This window comes from Bos indicus x Bos taurus, chromosome 10 (genome assembly GCF_003369695.1).
Source record: "Bos indicus x Bos taurus breed Angus x Brahman F1 hybrid chromosome 10, Bos_hybrid_MaternalHap_v2.0, whole genome shotgun sequence".
NCBI classification, from domain to species: Eukaryota; Metazoa; Chordata; class Mammalia; order Artiodactyla; family Bovidae; genus Bos; species Bos indicus x Bos taurus.
In genome coordinates, this window is record NC_040085.1 from 8,844,995 (window position 1) to 8,865,826 (window position 20,832).

At 41.1% G+C, this 20,832-nt stretch overlaps 1 protein-coding gene across 1 annotated transcript; it reads left to right on the top strand.

Moving 5' to 3' along the window:
• The first annotated feature begins 3,932 nt into the window (after positions 1–3,932).
• On the top strand, positions 3,933–20,832 carry FEM1B (fem-1 homolog B). Its single transcript, XM_027553059.1, has 2 exons — positions 3,933–4,857; positions 14,578–20,832. Exons 1-2 carry the CDS (start codon positions 4,610–4,612, stop codon positions 16,211–16,213), a joined length of 1,884 nt encoding a protein of 627 aa, XP_027408860.1. The 5' UTR covers positions 3,933–4,609; the 3' UTR covers positions 16,214–20,832.

Consider the following 20,832-nt stretch of genomic DNA (forward strand, 5'->3'; position numbering starts at 1 on the left):
CAGTGGCCTGGCCCTCAGAGGCTTGCACAACTTGAACATGCTAATCTGCTCACGGCATTTATTTTGATACCTAGCACACAGTAAACACGCAGCATGAGCTCACCATTGTTATTTCTGTTATTATACTCCCAGGGTACCTGACTGGGAGGTACCACTATTCAGGGAGGAATGAGGTTAGAAGAAAGACTTGTGTCTATTTCAGTCTGCAGTGTAGTGTAAAGTCTCTTAGTCCTGTCTTACTCTTTGCGACCCCACAGACTATAGCCTGCCAAGCTCACTCTGCCAGTGGAATTTTCTAGGCAGAATACTAGAGTGGGTTGCCATTGCCTTTTCCAGGGAATCTTCCTTACCCGGGGGTTGAACCTGGGTCTCTCACATTGCAGGCAGATTCTTTATCGTCTGAGCCACCAGGGAAGCCCCTATTTCAGTCTGCTCTCCTGGTAAACTTACACCAGCAGGGGTGAACTGGGTTGGGAAATGACACAGATCAGCTGCCCTCTCTCCTCCACATTAGGTCTTTGACAATTATTGTATCTGCTTTTCGGGGAAGGCTGGGAGAGAGAGGACGAGGAGACAGAGGCCAGTGGGTCAACATTTTCCTCTGAAAATGGGCTGATAGAGACTGGTCATCAGTGGTTTCTTGCTTGTCATTGATTTCTGACATCTTTCTTTGGTGGTTCTGTTGGACTTTCCAACCTCTTGTCAATTACTCTTCCTAGTCCCTTGCATATGGGCTCTCCATGTGTCCAGACACAGACACATGCCTGTAGGAAAAATGCAGATGGGCTGGAAATTCCTTTCTTTTTCTTTTTTTTGGCCGTGCCACACAGCATGCAGGATCTTAGCTCCCTGCCCAGGAATGGAACCTGTGCCCCCTGCTGTCATGGGAGTGCAGAGTCTAAACCACTAGACTTCCAGGGAAGTCCCAGAAGTCCTTTCTTGAACAAGTTAATGGCACAATAGAAGTATGACCAGGGTGGGAGCTAGGGAGAAGAGAAACATGTGTACTGACGGGCGCTACTTCACAGGATGAGGATGGGTGAAGGAGCTTGCTTATCAGCATCACACTAGCCCTACAAAGAAAGTATTACCTCCATTGTACAGTGAATAAACTTGCCCAAGGCCATGGCCTATGTACAGAGAAGGGAGTCCAACCCAGATCTATTCAATACCCAAAGTTATCCTCTTCCATTAGAGTATGTGGGAGACTTATAGGACTAAAACAAGTATCTTTACTGGTGCTTGAAAAATGACATTTTGAATGTGCTTTAAACAAAATCTGAGAAACACCACTGACTTGGAGCTGTAGGCTGGGCCAACCTGGCTTGGAAAAATGAATGTTCCTATGGAAAGTACAGCTAATTCTGCTCACAGGTCACCTCCAATCCCCAGAAAGCAAAGCGCTGGAGGTTGGTCCTGTCTTTTGTCCAGGTAGAAGGCTGCAATTTGCTGTCATCAGCAAATCAATCTCCATCTGGATACAACTATTTTCAGTTATATTTTATTACCGATCATTTGCTCAGTGGTTTTCTGTCAAAGTGGAAGGGAATAGGTCAGAAAAACAAGGAGCTATTTCTGGGCACTGGCCTTTGGAAAAGCAGCCTTGTTGTGTTTATACATCTTCTCTCCAATTTGCACAGCCTGACCACAGAAACACCATCCTCCAAGCCCAGGTAAATATAGGCAACCAAATAGTCTACAGTCAGTTAATGGCTATTGGGCAACCCAGGGAGCCCAGAACTTGATACTAGGCAATGGTGATAAACAAAGAAGGCTCCTGACCTTGGGCTGCTGGAGCAGAAGGATATTCCCATCTGGGGGTGGAGGCCCCGAAGTGCAAGTTCTGAGCCCTTCTCATGACTCTTGGTTTAGTCGCCCCTCCTAACACTCATCCAGTGATACCACCGAAGTGAGGTGTTAGCACCAGGAAGAACCCTACTTCATCTCAAAAAGGCAAGAGGAGGAAGAAGAAAGTTTCTGATTCAGCAATGAATAAACAGTTGGATGAATCATGTCTCCTTCAGAAAATGAAACCAAAGGGAAGAAGGGCCTTGCCTCTAAATCACCTTCAAAAAGTTGAGTTTAAAAAGAATGATGCAGGGAAAAGGGCTACACAGAGAGGGAAGAAGAGAGGGAAACACGGAGAGAGGGCGTGAATAGGAGGAGCCTGGTATTTCTGTACAGAGCCTGGGAATGAAATCAGTTGGAAGGGAGCCCCCAGGTCCCACACCCCACATTTGGCCCAGAGGCCAAAAAGCCTGGGTCAGCCTGGCAAGAACTGGAATTTTTTTCCAATCTTGAAGCCCTGGAATGAGAACAACCAGCTTCCTCTTCTTTTCCACCAGCTACTTCAGAGACTTTACTAGTAGAACCCTATCTTCAGCTCTGATTTCCAATGTTGTTTTTGTCTAATACGGGGAAAAAAAGCATAGAGATCTGAAAATAGGTAAAGCTGTGCTGTAGAGTGGAAGAGAAAATTTGAGCAGTGGCCCAAATCCCCAAAGATGAGGCCTTCAAACCAGGATTGGAATAGTGGGGTTCACATGCAATAATTTACGTGAACTGAGCCCAGCCTGGTCCCTTGGGATGAAATAAATGTATTTTCTCTTCCTCTATGTTAGATATTGTCCTTTGTGTTTTAGGGTTGGTGGTGTAGACACGATCCTTTGTGTGTGCATGGAGGGAGTGACCTCCATATTGAACTTGGACTTTTTGTGACTGCCCCACCAGCTTCATCACCTCCACTCCTACCATCCTAGTCCCAAACCTTTCCTCTTAAGTGGCCTTCCTGCCTTGCCTCTTGCCTACTAGAAACTGATCTTTTAAAGAATATCAACCATATCTTGTTACATTTGTTTAAAACTAATCAAATGCCCCCATCAGATTTGAGAAGAATTTAAACTTACCATGGGTAATTGGGCTAGATCTGCACCCAGCTTTCATCTCCTATCGCTCTCTTATGGCCTACTCTGCTGAAGCCACTCTTAACCTTTGCTTCTGAACTCCCCAAGACTGCTCCCTCTCCTGGCTTTTGTACTAGCTTTCCCTCTGCCTAAAATACCCCCTGTTCTCCTTACCTGTCATGGAGGTCTTATCTGACCACACACACTAAATTAGCACCACCCCACCATCACTCTATTTCACTTGCTTCACAGCAAAATCATAGTGATATAAACTCAACCAGTCTTGTCTATTACTTGTTTACTTTGTTGTCTGTTTTCTCCACAACAACACAGTCCCTGAAGAGCACTGTGTTCATCTGGTCTATCACTGAATCCCTAGAGCCAAGCAGAGCCTGGCACACAGCAGACCTCTAAAATTCGTTGGATGAATGATCTTTTCAAATCCTAACAATCTTGTGAGATATGGGAGAAAACTGAAGGCTTCATCAGGCTCAGGATTAGAGTCCTGGTCTGTGCGAACACAGGCCTTGCCCTCCGTCCTAGGGTGAGCCCTTTTTTTGTTCCCTTCTCACACACTTCATCCTCCTCTCCAGGGAGGACAGGCCGGACTTCCAGTCCCTTCTCAAAGCCTCGTGCCCACGCCCAAAGTCCTCCCTCATTTCTAGGGCTCAGAGACACCACCCTGGTCTCAAAGTGGACCCTGCCAGGTCCGCGTACCCGCCTCCCCGGGCCCCAATCGAGTGAAGGGTCCCAAAAGGTCTATGGCCAAAAGGGAAGGGCCCCCGAGTCGCACCCCCTCACCCCCCAGTAGTAACGGTTCAGTGGTCTCAGTCTGTACCACTCCCTGGCTAGGGACCCGTAGGGCCTATTGGGGACGAGTTGGAAGCTCCGAGCAGCAAGGGCAATGAGGACTTTAGGGCCGAACTGGGTACGGGCCGCCTTCGCGTAGCAGAACCTTTCTTCACTGGGCCTTGTTTGCCAGCCGGTAGGCTTTGGAAGAGACACCCGACTTAACCGTCCCCTGGTCGCACCCTCCCCCTCTCGGCCCAGTCTGCAGAGGCCCGCCTTCCTCCCTGTCCCGAGCCCAGGGGCTGCTGGCGCCGCAGCGTTCCCTCTCGCTCCGATGGCCTTCGCAGGCGTGGACCTCTGAAACCTTCGACTGCGTCTGGCGTTTCTGAGCTCCAGTGGGCTAGGGCCTGCGGGTTTCCTGGGGAGGGCGGAGAGCGGAGGCGGAGGACTAGGCAGTTTCAGGCCTTAGGCCTGACGGGCCGGGTCGGGTGAAACGCGGCGGTCCTTCGCGATCCGGGGCGCGCGCGGCTCTCTTGGGATTTCACCGGCGACCCGTAGCTCGGGCACGCGCCTGTCGCAGCCCGCAGGAAGGAGGGGTCCGGCCTGAGGCCCGGGGCAGCGGCCGCCATGGAGATCCCCTCGGCCCAGGGCCGGCGCCTGGGGCCTTGGGGGCGGCCCTGACCGCCTTCCTCCCTGCCCGGGCTGGATCGCAGACCTGCCCCGTGCGGCATTCGGCCACCTCTGCGTCTCAGCCCTCCCCGGGCCGCGCTGCTGCCTGGGCGCGGCGGCGGCGGCGGCGGCGCCCTGTTGAATGGGCTGTGAGGGCCCAGTTTTCAAGCGCTGGCGAGCGCGGCCTCCGGGGGCGCAAGGCAGCAGCAGCAGTGGCGACCAAACGGGTGTTGGAGTTGGCGGCGGCCATGGAGGGCCTGGCTGGCTATGTTTACAAGGCGGCCAGCGAGGGCAAGGTTCTGACTCTGGCCGCCTTGCTTCTCAACCGGTCTGAAAGCGACATCCGCTATTTGCTTGGCTATGTCAGCCAGCAGGGAGGGCAACGGTCCACGCCCCTCATCATCGCAGCTCGCAATGGGCACGCTAAGGTGGTGCGCTTGCTGTTAGAACATTACCGGGTGCAGACTCAGCAAACTGGCACCGTCCGCTTCGACGGGTAGGTACATCCCAGCTCCTGCCTCCTCTCTAACGCATGCGAACCTACCACCTCATGGATCTTCCCGTCCCACTCTTTAACTTCATGGAGGTATCACTTCTCCCATTTTTGCATCTCCTGCCCTGCCGCATTAATAACCACTTCATCTTCTAGGGCGGATACTCCATTCCATGTTTTGCTGCCCATCCTTATCGCCGCTACCCCTTATTCCCTCTATAGGTAAATAGCCACACCCTCTGTCTTAATATCTAATAGGTATTCTCCAGTATTCTTGCTTGGGAAATCCCATGGACAGAGGAGCCTGGCGGGCTCCAGTGAATGGGGTCGCAAATAGTTGGACACGACTGAGCACGCAGGCAAAAACCAGTGCTCTGCTAGATGGTGTATGAACAAGCAGTATGGAGGACCTAGCGGCGTTTCAGGTTTTCCCTCTGTCAGGCCTGGGGTTGTAACCGAGATCAGAAATTAACAAGGTCAGCAACTGACATTGGAAACCTCTGATTGATGAATTATTTGACCGTCCAATTTTTAGCTCTTCGAGTGTCTGATAAAGCCCTTAGTTGGTTATGGGACCTTAATGTCAAAATAAGCCCCTAGAACCAGCAGCAGCTTCAGCCTCTTGGGGGATTGTCACGCAGCCAGACATCCCCAGCCATGATTCTGACTTACACATTGCTGGGAAGAGAGATGTTGGCTGCGAAAATAGCATAGGACCTGGTGTAGAACATGATGCCATTTTAAAATTACTGTTATCCCATCATCTTCTGGGGAAGCTTGATAATTTACTGTTATTCCACGTGGGGAGTGCAAAAATGCATATTGTCATAGTTAAAATTTGCCATTTAGGTTGAATTGTACATATTTTGAGGTGTCATATTGTTGAATGCAGAATTGTCAGGTTTGACATCTTTTCTGTGTGGATGGTTATAACCTGTTTCACAGATTACAATTTCATGGAGATTTTACTTCATTGATTGCATTTGTTTTTGTTGACTTGTGTCAGTAGGTAAGCTCTTCTAGCGTTTTCTTCTTTTGAGGTAGATGTGATCCAAGCGTAAAGATACGTATCTTTAGTTTTGATAATTGAATACGGCTTGGATAAAACCTGATTGAAAAAAACAATTCTTTGAGTTGACTAGGGCATTGTTGAATTTTGATTGATTTTTTTTTTAAGTTGAAATAAGAAGAGCTTTTTCTTCTGTTTCAGATGAGAGGAAAATATTCCAGAGTATTACATTTTACTGAAATGATATCCTGTGAGTGGTGGTTAATCTCTAGTACCACCTCTCTGGACGTTGGCAACCTGATTCTTGTTTGTTTTTCTTTACTGGCTTCTGTGTCCTTTTTGTAACTCTCTGCATTCCCACAGCCTTTCTTATACACAGAGGAGGAGCGAAGTAGAATGACCTCTGAACTTCGAGCACCATTCCAGTTGTATAAGCACAAGCATCCACTGAGCTATGAATCTCTGCAGTAACAGCTGCTGGATCCACTGCTGCTAAGGAGATTGCTGAGGCCTATTTTGATGAGGAGAGAATAGTGGCAAGAAAAAGTAGTTTTTTTCTGAAGCATTTGAAAAAGCTTTGCTTATCTTTCTTAAGTCACAGAGGTATTTTGAGGTGGCAATTAACAGAACCTGAAATGATAAGGAATGTAGCATTGAGCCTTCATAGTGGCTTATCTTGCCCCGTATTTTGCACTGACCAGTGAAATTAAGTTTAGTAAGCAAGCGTATTTTGAACACCTACTGTGTACCAGGCTCTATATAGTAGGGATTGGGTATGCAGAGATGAGTAACATACGATTCCCAGGAAGACAGTGAGGTGGCTCTGGGTGGGAGGGATTAAGATGCAGTGGGGAGGGGAAAGATTGGTGAAAATGAGTAATAGATGCCATGCCATTTAGGGTTACAGGAATCTTTTGGACTACTGAGGGAATGCAGGAAGAGGAAGTGCTCAGCTTTGCCTGGGAGAAGCAGGGAAGTTTTCACAGCTGAGGTGATGTTTGAGCTCAGTCTTAAAGGATAGAAAGTAGAAGGTGAAGAAGAGGAGCAGCAACATGGTGTGCTTGCAGTCACACGTGTTTCAGTGCTGCTGCAGGGAGCGGTTCAGGCCTGGGAAATTAAGAAAGATTGTGGGAGACTGGAGTGAGGTGGAGGCCAGGTTTTGGTGATTGTCATGTAAAATATCAAGAGACTGGTGAGACTGGAATTGCAAACATCCCTATCATTGGACATTTTGTCTGAGCCTTCTTCAGTCTGTCTTTTTTTGTTTATGTGTTATTACAATTATGGATTCATTAGCTGCTCTGTCAAAGTAGTTTAGTTTTTTTAAAACTTGCCAAATGACTGTGATGGGCCTGGCACTGTGCCCCACACATACTGTGGAAGATACAGAAAAAAATACAAAGTTTCTGCTTTTGAGGAGCTTACAAATTAATTAACAAAAGAGAAGAACTGAAATTAGTGGCCACCTTTCTGCCCACTCACACCATTCTGGGATTATTTTGCAGTTTGTTCTAGTCATTTAGGCATTTCAGAAGTAGAGGAAGAAAGTGTTATTTGCAAATGTCATGATTTCACTTTACGCTCATTCCAGACATTGTGAAAATGTTAGTCTGAATGAGGTGTTAATATGAAGCTCACTCACCCCTCAGGGACTGGTTTTTAAGAGGTACTTAGCCAACCCTTCAATTGAGACCCATGGCCAGATAGGGACAGACAGGTTCTCTGTGGGCTGAAATAGCTTCAGTTCAGTTCAGTTCAATCGCTCAGTTGTGTCTGACTTTTTGTGACCCCATGAATCGCAGCACACCAGGCCTCCCTGTCCATAACCAACTCCCAGAGTTCACTCAGACTCACGTCCATCGAGTCAGTGATGCCATCCAGCCATCTCATCCTCTGTTGTCCCCTTCTCCTCCTGCCCCCAATCCCTCCCAGCATCAGAGTCTTTTCCAGTGAGTCAACTCTTCGCATGAGGAGTTAGCATCATTCCTTCCAAAGAAATCCCAGGGCTGATCTTCAGAATGGACTGGTTGGATCTCCTTGCAGTCCAAGGGACTCTCAAGAGTCTTCTCCAACACCACAGTTCAAAAGCATCAATTCTTCTGCGCTCAGCCTTCTTCACAGTTCAACTCTCACATCCATACATGACCACAGGAAAAACCATAGCCTTGACCAGACGGACCTTTGTTGGCAAAGTAATGTTTCTGGTTTTGAATATGCTGTCTAGGTTGGTCATAACTTTTCTTCCAAGGAGTAAGTGTCTTTTAATTTCATGGCTGCAGTCACCATCTGCAGTGATTTTGGAGCCCCCAAAAATAAAGTCTGACACCGTTTCCACTGTTTCCCCATCTATTTCCCATGAAGTGATGGGACCAGATGCCATGATCTTCATTTTCTGAAAGTTGAGCTTTAAGCCAACTTTTTCACTCTCCTCTTTCACTTTCATCAAGAGGCTTTTTAGTTCCTCTTCACTTTCTGCCATAAGAATGGTGTCATCTGCATATCTGAGGTTATTGACATTTCTCCCGGCAATCTTGATTCCAGCTTGTTAGTGTTTCCTAATTTTTAGTAATTTATGTATCATCTTCACAATTTTTTGCCAGACTGTTCATCACCTATCCCATTGTTTGCCTAATATTAAAAAAAAAACTCACTTCTTAGCTTCATCTTAAGCAACAGCATCTGTGATAATGGGTTTGATACAATATTTATCTGATAATTGATAATTATCAGATAAATTATCAGATAATTATCAACAGATAATTGATAATAATTATCTGTGATAATGGGTTTGATACAATCCTTTGTGTGTGTGTGAGAGAGACATACACAGATATTACAATAACTTCTTTTAAAAAGTCTATATTCTGTCCAAAAACATCTATAAAACCTTGGAAGACTAAGTGAATTCATAATAGAGCCTCAAGTGGGAAGGAGCCACCCACCTAGGTAACATTTGAGATTATTTTACTTATGGCTTACTCTGTTAAGATTAAAGTTGACATAGATGAGGGGATAAGAAGAAAAGTTACATGAATAGGAATGAAAAGAAGAACTTTTAGTTGTAGAATGGGAAGCTGTTAAGAGTGTTACAGAAATGGACCAGAACAAAGGAGAGGCGTCACATGATCTTGGAATATTGTGCTGGTTTGCGTTCTGAGGGCCTGACTGCGCAGTGCCAGAGTTTATGGGAAACTCTTGTCCTAGAAGAAGTCTGCTGACATGGATAGGAAGGAGAACAGGACCTCTGGGAATTTTGTTGAGTGCTCTTTTAAAGTCAGTGCTAGTACAAATCCTTAAATGTTCAGGTAGAGGAAAGGCCTGTAGGGGCACAGTGTCACTTAACTTCATTTAGAAAGTCATTTCCAGTGTATATTTCAAGGAAGTACATATTATCTAATAAATGATTTTAGGACTTTGGTTAAAATAAAGTGTTGATCATTTACACTGAATGAATTTTTATTTTCATTTCAAATGCTTGAACCAGACAATAGATGATTTTAGGTTTGTGATCAGAAATGTTATTTTTATACATTTTATTTTAAAAGGTGAATGCCAGATTAAAGTTTCTTGATTTTTCAGATGAAATACATATGTGTGTGTGTGCTTAGTCACTCAGTCGTGTCTGACTATTGTGACCCCATAGACCATAGCCTGCCAGGCTCCTCTGTCCATGGGATTCTCCAGACAAGAATACTGGAGTGGGTTGCCATTTCCTTCTCCAGGGGATCATCCCCACCCAGGAATTGAACCTGGGCCTCCTGCATTGCAGGCAGATTCTTTACCGACTGAGCTATGAGGGACCCCCCTAAAATTTGCAATTTTAGACCAGAAAGATCAGTGTTTTATAGTGCTTCTCCCATACTCATTAAGTAAATATTGCATTTATTTGATTATATTTTTTTTTACTTTCTAGAAATATTTATAGAAAGTAAATATTTTTGGTATTTTGAGGCAGTATGCAGCTATAACTTTAGCTGTATTTTATGGACAAAAAGTGTCATATAAGTGTTAGGATTATTAGCCCGTTTAATCTGTTTAATGCTGATTAAGATGTAGAAATTTAAAAATTACTAAGGGTAATGTTCCTGAAGGACATTCTGCAGTGAATATTTTTGTCATTAAGTATTTCAAAATTTTTATTGCCTCAATAAAAATAGATAATTGAAACTTTTTCTAGGCTTCTGTCATATTACCATAGGGAAAATGGAAATTATTAGATTACATTGGAAAAAGTATTAAATGATTATAAAAACCAAGTGACGTTGTTGTTTAGTTGCTAAGTCATGTCCAACTCTTTTGCAACTCCATGGGCTGTAGCCCACCAGGCTCCTCTGTTCATGGGATTTCCCAAGCAAGAATACCGGAGTGGGTTGCCATTTCCTTCTCCAGGGGATCTTCCTGACCCAAGGATGGAAACTGCGTATCCTGCATTGCAGGCAGATTCTTTACCACTGAACCACCTGGGAAGCCCAAGTGAAGTATATTCTTGTAATCTAACTTTTAATCTTATGTCATTGTGTGTGTGTGTGTGTGTTAGTTGCTTAGTCGTTTCCGACGCTTCGCAATCCTATAGACTGTAGCCCACCAGGCCCCTCCATTCATGGGATTCTCCAGGCAAGAACACTGGAGTGGGTTGGCATTTCCTTCTCCGAAAGGAACTATAGAAAGAGAGTGAAGTCGCTCAGTTGTGTCCGACTGTTGGCGACCTCATGGGTGGTAGCCTACCAGGCTCCTCCATCCGTGGAATTTTCCAGGCAAGAGTACTGGAGTGGTTTGCCATTTCCTTCTCCCTTATGTCATTAGTAGTGGGGAATTTGAGGCCAGAAAAAAAATTTTAATCACTTTTTGTCTTTTTTTTTTTTTTCATTTTAAAATGGAGGTCCTATTTATCTTATATGGTTATTGCAAAAGTTAAAGATAATATATGTGAAGGCTTATTTTAGTACAACAGTTCTTGAGTTTTATTTAGTTTAGGTTCATATTCCTGGCATGTAACAATTTTTTATATTTAAGGAGTGCAAGGAAACTTTTGTAACTATGTAAATATAACTATTTTAACTATGTATCAATTTTTTGGGTAGATTACATTAATAAGGAGATTGGGGAAAAAAAGCCTTTTAAATGGAAACATGTTTGAACAATGTTGTGTACTATGTTTCCTTACATTTGATGCATTATATAGTTTCCAAAGATTTTTGTATTTTTAATCTCATATAAGCCTTTTAGTTATATGTCTTTAAAATGGGCTTAATAATGGTTATCTACCTTATAGGATTATTGGGAGAAGGTTATTATGAGAATTAAATGTGCTCTATTGCTTACTACAGTGCTTGACACATTGAAATTACTAACTCTCTGTGTTTAAATTTTTTCTTTAAATTGACTTGTGCCTCTTTTGTTTTTAAATTATATCTATTTTTAGTTAAGGTATAATATCAAGTAAGGTGCATAAATCTTAAGTGTATAAATGTTATAAAATTTTAATTTGCTTACATCCATGTAATCACTTTCTAGATCAAGAGGCAGAACATTTATATCACTTTAAAAGTTTCCCTTGTGCCCTTTCTCAGTCACTTCCTCTCCCTTCCCCTCCCAGAAGCAATGATTATTCTGACTTCTGTCTCTGTAGATGAGTTCTGCCTATACTTGAACTTCCTATAAATGGAATCATACAGTGTACTCTGTTTTTTTTCTGTCTGGCTTCTTTTTGTTTAACACGGTATCTATGAGAGTCATCCACTGAGTTGCATGTATAAGTATTTTTAAAATGTCTTATAATGTTACATGATATGAATGTATGGCAGTTTATTTATCCTGTTGACAGATATTTGGTTGTTTTTAGTATTTGACTATTATAAATTACTTTAGTATGAACATGTTTGTATATGTCTTCTGGTGGAATTTGCGTTCATTTCTCTTAAGTATATACCAAGGGGTGGGACTGTTGGCTCGTAGGGTTGATGTATGTTTAATACTTTATCAAGCAGTCAACCACCAAAGTGGTTGAACCAGATTATATTCCCACTAAAGATTTCCATCAACAGGAGGGGTTTCAGTTACTTCACATCCTGGTCAATACTTAGTATTGTCATGTCAGTATTATTAATTTCATCAGTTCTGGTGAGTGTGTATTGGTAATTCCTGGTTTTAATTTGCATTTCCTTGCTGAGTAATTATCTTTTCATATGTTTATTGGTTGTTTGAATATATACTTTTGAAGTATACTTGTTCAGTCTTTTCACATTTTTTTAACAAATGGAGTTGTTTGCTTTTTTAGTGATTTGTCAGATAATCGATTGTAGGTATCTCCAGTGAGTGGATTGCTGGTCACTTTCTTGAAAAAATTTTTTTAATTTTTTGAAGTCTAATCAGGTTTTTTCTTTTACGGTTTTTTTTTTTTTGCATTATGTTTAAGAAATCATCAACCCCAAGGTCATAAAGATAGTCTTTTTTTTTTTTTAAGAAGCTTTTATTGTTTTGTTTTGCATATTATAGGTCTTTGCCACTTTGAAATTTTTGTGAGTAGGGTTAAGGTTAATTATTTTCCAAACAGATGTCTAGTGGCTGCTTCTTCACTATTTATTAAAAAGACCATACTTTGTACCTGAATTTCAGTGGACCTTTTGTCATTAATCTGTATTCCTGTATATGTGAATCTATTCCTAGGGTGGGGTTTTTGGTTGTTTTCTTTTGATTAGTATTTATCTATCCTTGTGCCAGTGACACACCATCTTACTGTATTTTGTCCTCCAACTTTATTTTTCTTTCAAGATTATCTTGGTTGTTCTGGGTCCTTCCTTTGTATTTCTCTATACATTTTAGAGTTGGCTTTCAGTTTCCACACACACGTGGATGCATGCACACACACGTGCCTACTGGGATTGTGATTTGGATTGCATTGAATCTGTAGATTATTTTGGTGGAGAATTGACATCTTAACATTCTTGAATCTCCAAAACAATAAACATGAACAAAAACCGTTTCTTTAGGTCTTTGATTTATCTCAGGAATGTTTTATAGTTTTCAGTATAGAGTAGAGGTCTTGTACATTTTTTATCAGATATACTATTAGACATTGGTATTTTCTGGCGCTTTTGTAAATTGTATTTTTTTTGACTGAAAGAAAACTTAAAAAAAAAAAAAACTTTTGAATTTTGTGATTATAATCATGACAGTAAAGATGTAATAAGTGAATTTTAATTAAACTAAATTGTCTGCAAAAGCTACAGTTGGCAACCACCGAAACATTTCAACTGATGTGCGTCTTATTTTCTTGATTCATTCTTTTTAAGATTTGTTTGTTTATTTTTATTCTTTAGCTCTGATGGGTCTTCGTGGCTGTACGTGGGCTTTCTCTAGTTGTGGTGGGCGGGCCTCTCATTGCGGTGGCTTCTCTTGTTGGGGATTGTGGGCTCTAGGTAGGCTTCCCGGGCTTTGGTCGCTGTGGTCCGGGGGCTCAGTAGTCGCGACTCTTGGGCTCTAGAGCATAGATAGGCTCAGTAGTTGTGGTGCACGGGCTTTGTTGCTCTGCAGCTTGTGGAGTCTTCCTGGATCCCTTGTGGGATCTAACCAGTGTCCCCTGCATTACAAGGTGGGTTCTTGACCACTAGATGACCAGGGAACCCCCTCTTGATTCATTCTTTAGTTTACCAAATTAATTAACAATTAAATGACATTTAAAAAATGAAATTTAAAAAGAAACTTCAGAAGTATTCAAATTTATTTTGAGGACTGTTTTCCATACAGTAAAATGTACAGATCTTTCTTATGCAATTTGATGAATTTTTTCCCCTAAATATCCACCCATGTAGCCACTACCCAGTTCAAAATACAGGACATTGCTAGTAGCTTTAAGCCCCTTCCGAATCAATCCTACACTCTCCCCCATAGATAACCGTATAGGTAGCTGTTACTGAGAATGCTTTTACTTATAGAAATTTTGCTTCATTATTTAAACTGAAGAAGTAATTGCTTGGATTATTGGATGCTTGGATGTTTAAAAGTGTGGCTTTTATTTTCAGCAGAAGTGATAGACAGTATTGATTGTTAGTTGAACTATGATATTTTTTATACCAAGTGGATTGTACTTTTTTTACTTCATAGAATATATAATTTGACCCGTGTTGTATCATTCATGTTGTAATTAGCAGTAATTATTTCATTCTCATTGCTTTAGTAGAGTATGTACATAGTTACTAGTTTAGATAATCCTAGGTAAAATTATCTGCTCAAATACTTTTCTTCTTAACGCAGTGTCTAACAGCATTAACACACAGATTGTGGTGGCTTTCCTACTGAAGTACCAAGAGAAACTGTGGTACCTGAGGGTGCTGGGAGGGAGGAACGTTCTGTGCTTGTCTAAGAGCCAGGGAATCAGCTTGGTGGTAAAGAAATTACAAAACTCTGTACATTTTCCCTGTTTTCTGAAATTTATGTACTTCTGCTAGTAGAAAGTCGGTGACTCTTTTTATTTTTTCTTTAAGTCTTTATACTGTGGAAATACTAATAATCGCTCACATTTATTGAGCTCATACTAGATACAAGTACTATGCCGAGTGCTTTACTTAAATTACCTGATTTTATTTTCACCAAAACTAATGTTTACCTAATGCTCTGTAGACTGAGGTTTGGGGTCAGTGTAAATGATTACATCCTGTAAGTTTGTATTAGGGCAGGTGACCCCATTTTCTAACTGTTTGTCTTTTCATGAATAGGTATGTCATTGATGGTGCCACTGCTCTTTGGTGTGCAGCAGGAGCGGGACACTTTGAAGTTGTTAAGCTTCTAGTCAGTCATGGAGCCAACGTGAACCACACCACAGTAACTAACTCAACCCCGCTGCGGGCAGCATGCTTTGATGGCAGATTGGACATTGTGAAATACTTGGTCGAAAATAATGCCAACATCAGCATTGCCAACAAGTATGACAACACTTGCCTAATGATTGCGGCCTACAAGGGACACACCGACGTGGTCAGGTATCTTTTAGAACAGCGTGCTGATCCGAATGCTAAAGCACATTGTGGAGCCACAGCATTGCATTTTGCAGCTGAAGCTGGACACATAGACATCGTGAAGGAGCTGATAAAATGGCGTGCTGCTATAGTAGTGAACGGCCACGGGATGACGCCATTAAAAGTGGCTGCTGAAAGCTGTAAAGCTGATGTTGTCGAACTGTTGCTCTCTCATGCTGATTGTGACCGGAGAAGTCGGATTGAAGCTTTGGAGCTCTTGGGCGCCTCCTTTGCAAATGATCGTGAGAACTACGACATCATGAAGACATATCACTATTTATATTTAGCTATGTTGGAGAGGTTTCAAGATGGTGATAACATTCTTGAGAAAGAGGTTCTCCCACCAATCCATGCTTATGGGAATAGAACTGAATGTAGAAATCCTCAGGAACTGGAATCCATTCGGCAAGACAGAGATGCTCTTCATATGGAAGGCCTCATTGTTCGGGAACGGATTTTAGGTGCCGACAACATTGATGTTTCCCATCCCATCATTTACAGGGGGGCTGTTTATGCAGATAACATGGAATTCGAACAGTGTATCAAGTTGTGGCTTCATGCCCTGCACCTCAGACAGAAAGGTAACAGAAATACCCATAAGGATCTTCTTCGATTTGCCCAAGTTTTTTCACAGATGATACATTTAAATGAAACTGTGAAGGCCCCAGACATAGAATGTGTTTTGAGATGCAGTGTTTTGGAAATAGAACAGAGTATGAACAGAGTAAAAAATATTCCAGATGCTGATGTCCACAGTGCTATGGACAATTATGAATGTAACCTCTATACCTTCCTGTATTTAGTGTGCATCTCCACCAAAACACAGTGCAGTGAAGAAGATCAGTGCAAAATTAACAAGCAGATCTACAACCTGATTCACCTGGATCCCAGAACTCGTGAAGGCTTCACCCTGCTGCATCTAGCCGTCAACTCAAATACCCCAGTTGATGATTTCCACACCAATGACGTATGCAGCTTTCCGAACGCGCTTGTCACAAAGCTCCTGCTGGACTGTGGTGCTGAGGTGAATGCAGTGGACAATGAAGGGAACAGCGCCCTTCACATTATCGTTCAGTACAACAGGCCCATCAGTGATTTTTTGACCTTGCACTCTATCATCATTAGTCTAGTTGAAGCTGGCGCTCACACTGACATGACAAATAAACAGAATAAAACTCCGCTAGACAAAAGTACAACTGGGGTATCAGAAATACTACTTAAAACTCAAATGAAGATGAGTCTCAAGTGCCTGGCTGCCCGGGCAGTTCGGGCTAATGACATTAACTACCAAGACCAGATCCCCAGAACTCTTGAAGAGTTTGTTGGATTTCATTAAGTGACTGGATATGTAAAATCGTTTAATGTGGTGCTAAAAAGTAAAGGACTTTAATCACAGCCAATAGAATTATGTGTTCATAAATTGTACTTTTCTTCCCACTACCCTCCCTCCCTACTTATCCTTCCTTGGTTTTGTATTTGGTCTTCTTGCCTCATATGGTTATTGATTTCAAATACACTTTAAACAAAGCCACATCGTTTAGGTTTGACTATAATCTTAAGGTGTTTGGATATTGGTCACTTAGCTATTTTTTTTTTCTTTTTTTTAAGGAATATAAAATATTTTGTTTATGTAACAAGGGACATTTATGATTTAAAATTGATAAATGTTTTACCAAAATTGCCTAGAAAAGCATTTCTGTTAAGCCTGTGTCAGCGTGTTACCCTTTGCAGCAGTTTTGAGGATTTCATGAAGGAAAACAACTAAAAGAAGCATTAAAAGTAATGGAATATCCACATGTTCTGCACATGCCAAACTGTGATAGGTGGTTTCCACTCTTCCATTATTTATGTGAAATGATACAACATATTATGACATCGGGAGGATTTTTAAAAAGTATAGCTGCAGATTAATCTGAAAAATGTGCTAACTTAATAATAGTTAAAAATGCATAAAGTTAAATCCATTGAAATTGTTGAATTATGCTCGGTGATACATACAAAATAGTAATCTTAAGCAACTTTTCAGAGAATATTGATGGACTATTTGCCTTTGGGCTTGGCTTCTAAAATGCATAGACATTTTGATGTGGTTAATCTAAATTCCAGCAGTCAACATTTGACTCAGCTCACAGACATGTAAAAATTATGATTGCTGTGTTTTCTCCTATGAAGCAAGTTGTCACATTACAGTTATACATTCTGTTTTTGTCCTCTTCTTCCTCTCTTCTTGTGTGGTATCTTTTCAAATTGAAAACTACTTTTCCAGAGGGCATTATTTGTGCCTCCCTAAGGTTTTTATGACAGGTGAAAAGGAACTGGGATATTTTTTTCACTTTCTTCATTTAGTCTGTGATAAGAAGTAGAAAAATCACTAGAGTGGTATAGATTCAGTGTTTTTGATGATGAAAATAATTCTCATTGCCATTTTGAAAGTTATTTCTGTCTGAGGGCAGCAAATTTTGGAGCCAGAAAATGTCACTTATTCCGACAGGCTGTACAGAGGTCTTTATGGTTTTGGTTTTGTTTTAATGGCAACATTTTGACTGTCAGACTAAAAGAATATCCTGTGATTATCTTTAAGCATCACAGAAATTCAAGGGTACATACCTATTTCTTTCAATGTTAAAAATGATAAGTAAAATTAGCTATATCTGTATTTTTTTCTCTAGTGCCAAATGAATGCCTTAGCTACTCATAGTGCATGGTACTGTAAGTGAAGACCTGCAGCTTTTTTTCTTTAATGAAAAGCATTATAATGGTGTAGCAACATCAGATATAAACGTAAAAAACAACAAGATTTCAGTTAACATTTTATGTATAGATATTGCTTTGTGAAGTCTAAGAAAAAGGTTGCAGCTGGATCAGTATAAAAGAGAGTGACCAAGCCAAAATCAGCACCTAGGGCCTTAAATAAAATAGAGATACCCCATGAAATGAGATACTCTGAAGGATGGGAGGGAATGGATGGGGGACTTTAAAAACCTATTCCCCCAAGAATGCAGGATCCTTTTACTGTTGCTGTAGTTATACTTTGCGTGTCTTTTTGCTTCAATTAGGAATGTTTTGATGGTGAATTCTGCCATAGTAATCTACTTCTGTTTTCCTAACCTGGGATTTTTACAAGAAAGGTTTTTAGGATGGTCTAAAGGGAGGTATTTGATCCCTAATTTGAAAATTACTGGCCTTGATCTTCCTGGTGTGAATCAAGGAACTAGTGTACCTTGCTCTTGGCAACTCTCGTGGCCTGAAAGAGAAAATGCTCATCCTCCAGGTGGGTGAATCACATCTTTTTCGCAGCTCCAATCAGACACTGTATTTTTCAGACTTCAAGGCCTGCTTATTTGACAGTCTGAGGAACAGCTGTGACACTTGGTATTTACTTGGTTCCGTTATTAATGCATATGATTTTTAAACATCAGAACTTAAAATATCAGATAATGTTGCATGTTTTATAAAACATTTCATCCCTTTGGCTACCCAGGATGAGAACTATTTTAGGTATTACGTACTTATTAAATGAGAATAATGATTATCTGTACATATTCAGGCAACGAAATTTAATGGTACTCAGTGTTTTTGAGAAGGGAGGACCAAATGCTGGAAAGAGTAAAACTGCTGATTGAAATGCTGACAAAGTTGAATTTGAAGCCAGTGGGATAGATTATGAATTTTGCTAATGGTAACTGAGATTTTTTTTTTAACTATACTATAGCAGTACATTGTTCACTATATTGCTAAGGATCTAATTCTGTCTTGTAAAACAAATCCAAATATGTATTGTGAAACACCTGTATAAAACCATTCTTGAAACAAGTGATCTACATGCCTGTTTTTTTTTTTTTTAATTTGTTTTTGATAGAATTATTTTAAAATGTGTTTAGCGAAACCCTTCCCACACTTAAGTTTCTTTTTTTTTAAAGGGAAATAAATATGTAAGGTGATAGTTCTGTATCTCAGCTTCTCTGAGAACTCTGGGCTATTGCTTTTTTTTAGCCACTTTTGTCCTTTTGTGTTTATTATTGGTAGAATTGTGTTTTAGACTATAAATCTTCCTTGATAACATTACAAATTCAATCAAAACTTCTTGCTTAATAATTGTCGTATAAATTTGAATTAGAGACCCAGGTGGATGAATGCCTGGGCAAACCATGTGAAACCTGGGTGGGTTTTGCACTTAAGAGTTGGTAAAATTGATCTCTTGAGTTTAGGTAACTGTATAGTTCAAGGAATGGGCAAGAAATCCATCCTTAGACTGATAAAAGGGAAATTTTTGACCTAAGAACTCTGAAACAACATTGTTTTCAGTCTACCCTGGATTGCTTTCTCGTAGGCCACAATCCAACTATCTTAAGGTTTTTTGCTGTGTAAACTTCAACCAGCCAACAAGCCAATGAAAAAGCAAGCTTTGGTCTTGTTTGTTTCTGGGAAGGGTTTTATTTCATTACTCTGATAGTTGATTAGTAACTTGGTAATTATGAGAAACTTAGGTCTGCTAGCACTGTTTGAAGTAAAATGTGATTTGGGGCCAGCAGCTGCAGAAGTATCAACTCTGCATCTGGCAAGTGTTTTTGAAAATTAGATCCCAAGGGAACAATACCCTGTCACTAGTCACCACCTCAGCTGAGGCAGCTACTTTAGGAATAAGGTTGCTTTGGATTATTCGAGCAGAAACAGTTCTTTCTTGGGGCAAGGGGCAGGGTGAGGAGTGAGTTACTGCACCTTGGATTGCTTTGCTGGCTTTAGAAGCAGCCAGTGATTGAACTAGAGAGGAGATGGATAAAAGTATAAAGGACTTGCTTTTATGGTAGATTTTCTGTAAAAACCTTGAGTATTCCTTTCAGGCTAGCCAAATGTGTCAATGTACAGATGACTGTTCCGTTTTCCTCACTGACTATACTGTAACATTAAAATGGGTTAAAACAAAACTGCCTTTTGCTCTATGAAAAGTTATTAGTCCATAAGATTTTAAGCTGTGTGTTTACTCCTGCTCTGAAAATGCACAGCCCTGCTCTGGATACCCTCTCTGGAAGGTAGAGAGCTCCTAGTGTGTATGGCACATTGCCGGGCTTTCTCGTACATTCCTGGCAGATTTGCCCAAATCTTCAGATGGGCTGGGTAGTACAGTATCTTCTCCAAATGTGGGATCTGAAATAAATACTACATGGATAGTGGCGATAGATATATTAATTTTTAAAACTGTAAAGTAAATGTCTCTAGTCCTAGGTTTGTGGTGTGTTCATTTGTGTTACTGTGTAGGGAAGGAACACTGACTTAATGGTTATGGGGAGTGTATCTTGATGTGTGTGCAGGGGTGAGAATCGCTAAATTAACAGCTTTTCATTTAGGGGTAAGTCACGTGTTGAGTGGCCTAATCAAAAAAATGAAGGAGTGAAGATACAAGCTTTGCCAAGTGATGAAATGAACAAGGTTTTGTATCTGTTTTTTATCAGGTGTTGTAAAATTTGTGCATGGCCTTTTTTGTTGTTGCTTAGTTAATTGGTAGAGAAGAAAAGATGAGGGAGAAAATATTAGCTTTGCTAACCAGTCTTTTCAGACGTACATAGCTGAAGAGTAAAATCTGACTGGCTTAACACGGTGAAAGAGCCTATCTTTTATAACACTCACCTCATCCTGCAGTCCTCCACATAGAAGAATCCCATTGTTGTATTCTAGTAATTCACTGTGATTTATAACAAACCAGTGATGTCATCCTATTGTGCACTTTTGTCCAACCATTTACGTGACTTTAATAAACATAGTAAACTTGCTGACTGCACCAGAGGTCTGTTAGTGATTTATATATTGCATGACATTTTCTATTTGAGTTTGACATGTAGAATCATTTTTAATTTCGTAGTAATCGATAGTCCTAATAGCCCAGCTAATTTGAAACTAACAATATTGCTGTGTAAAAGGAAAAAATGGTGTTTGTGTTCAGTAAATGTTTGAAAAAAA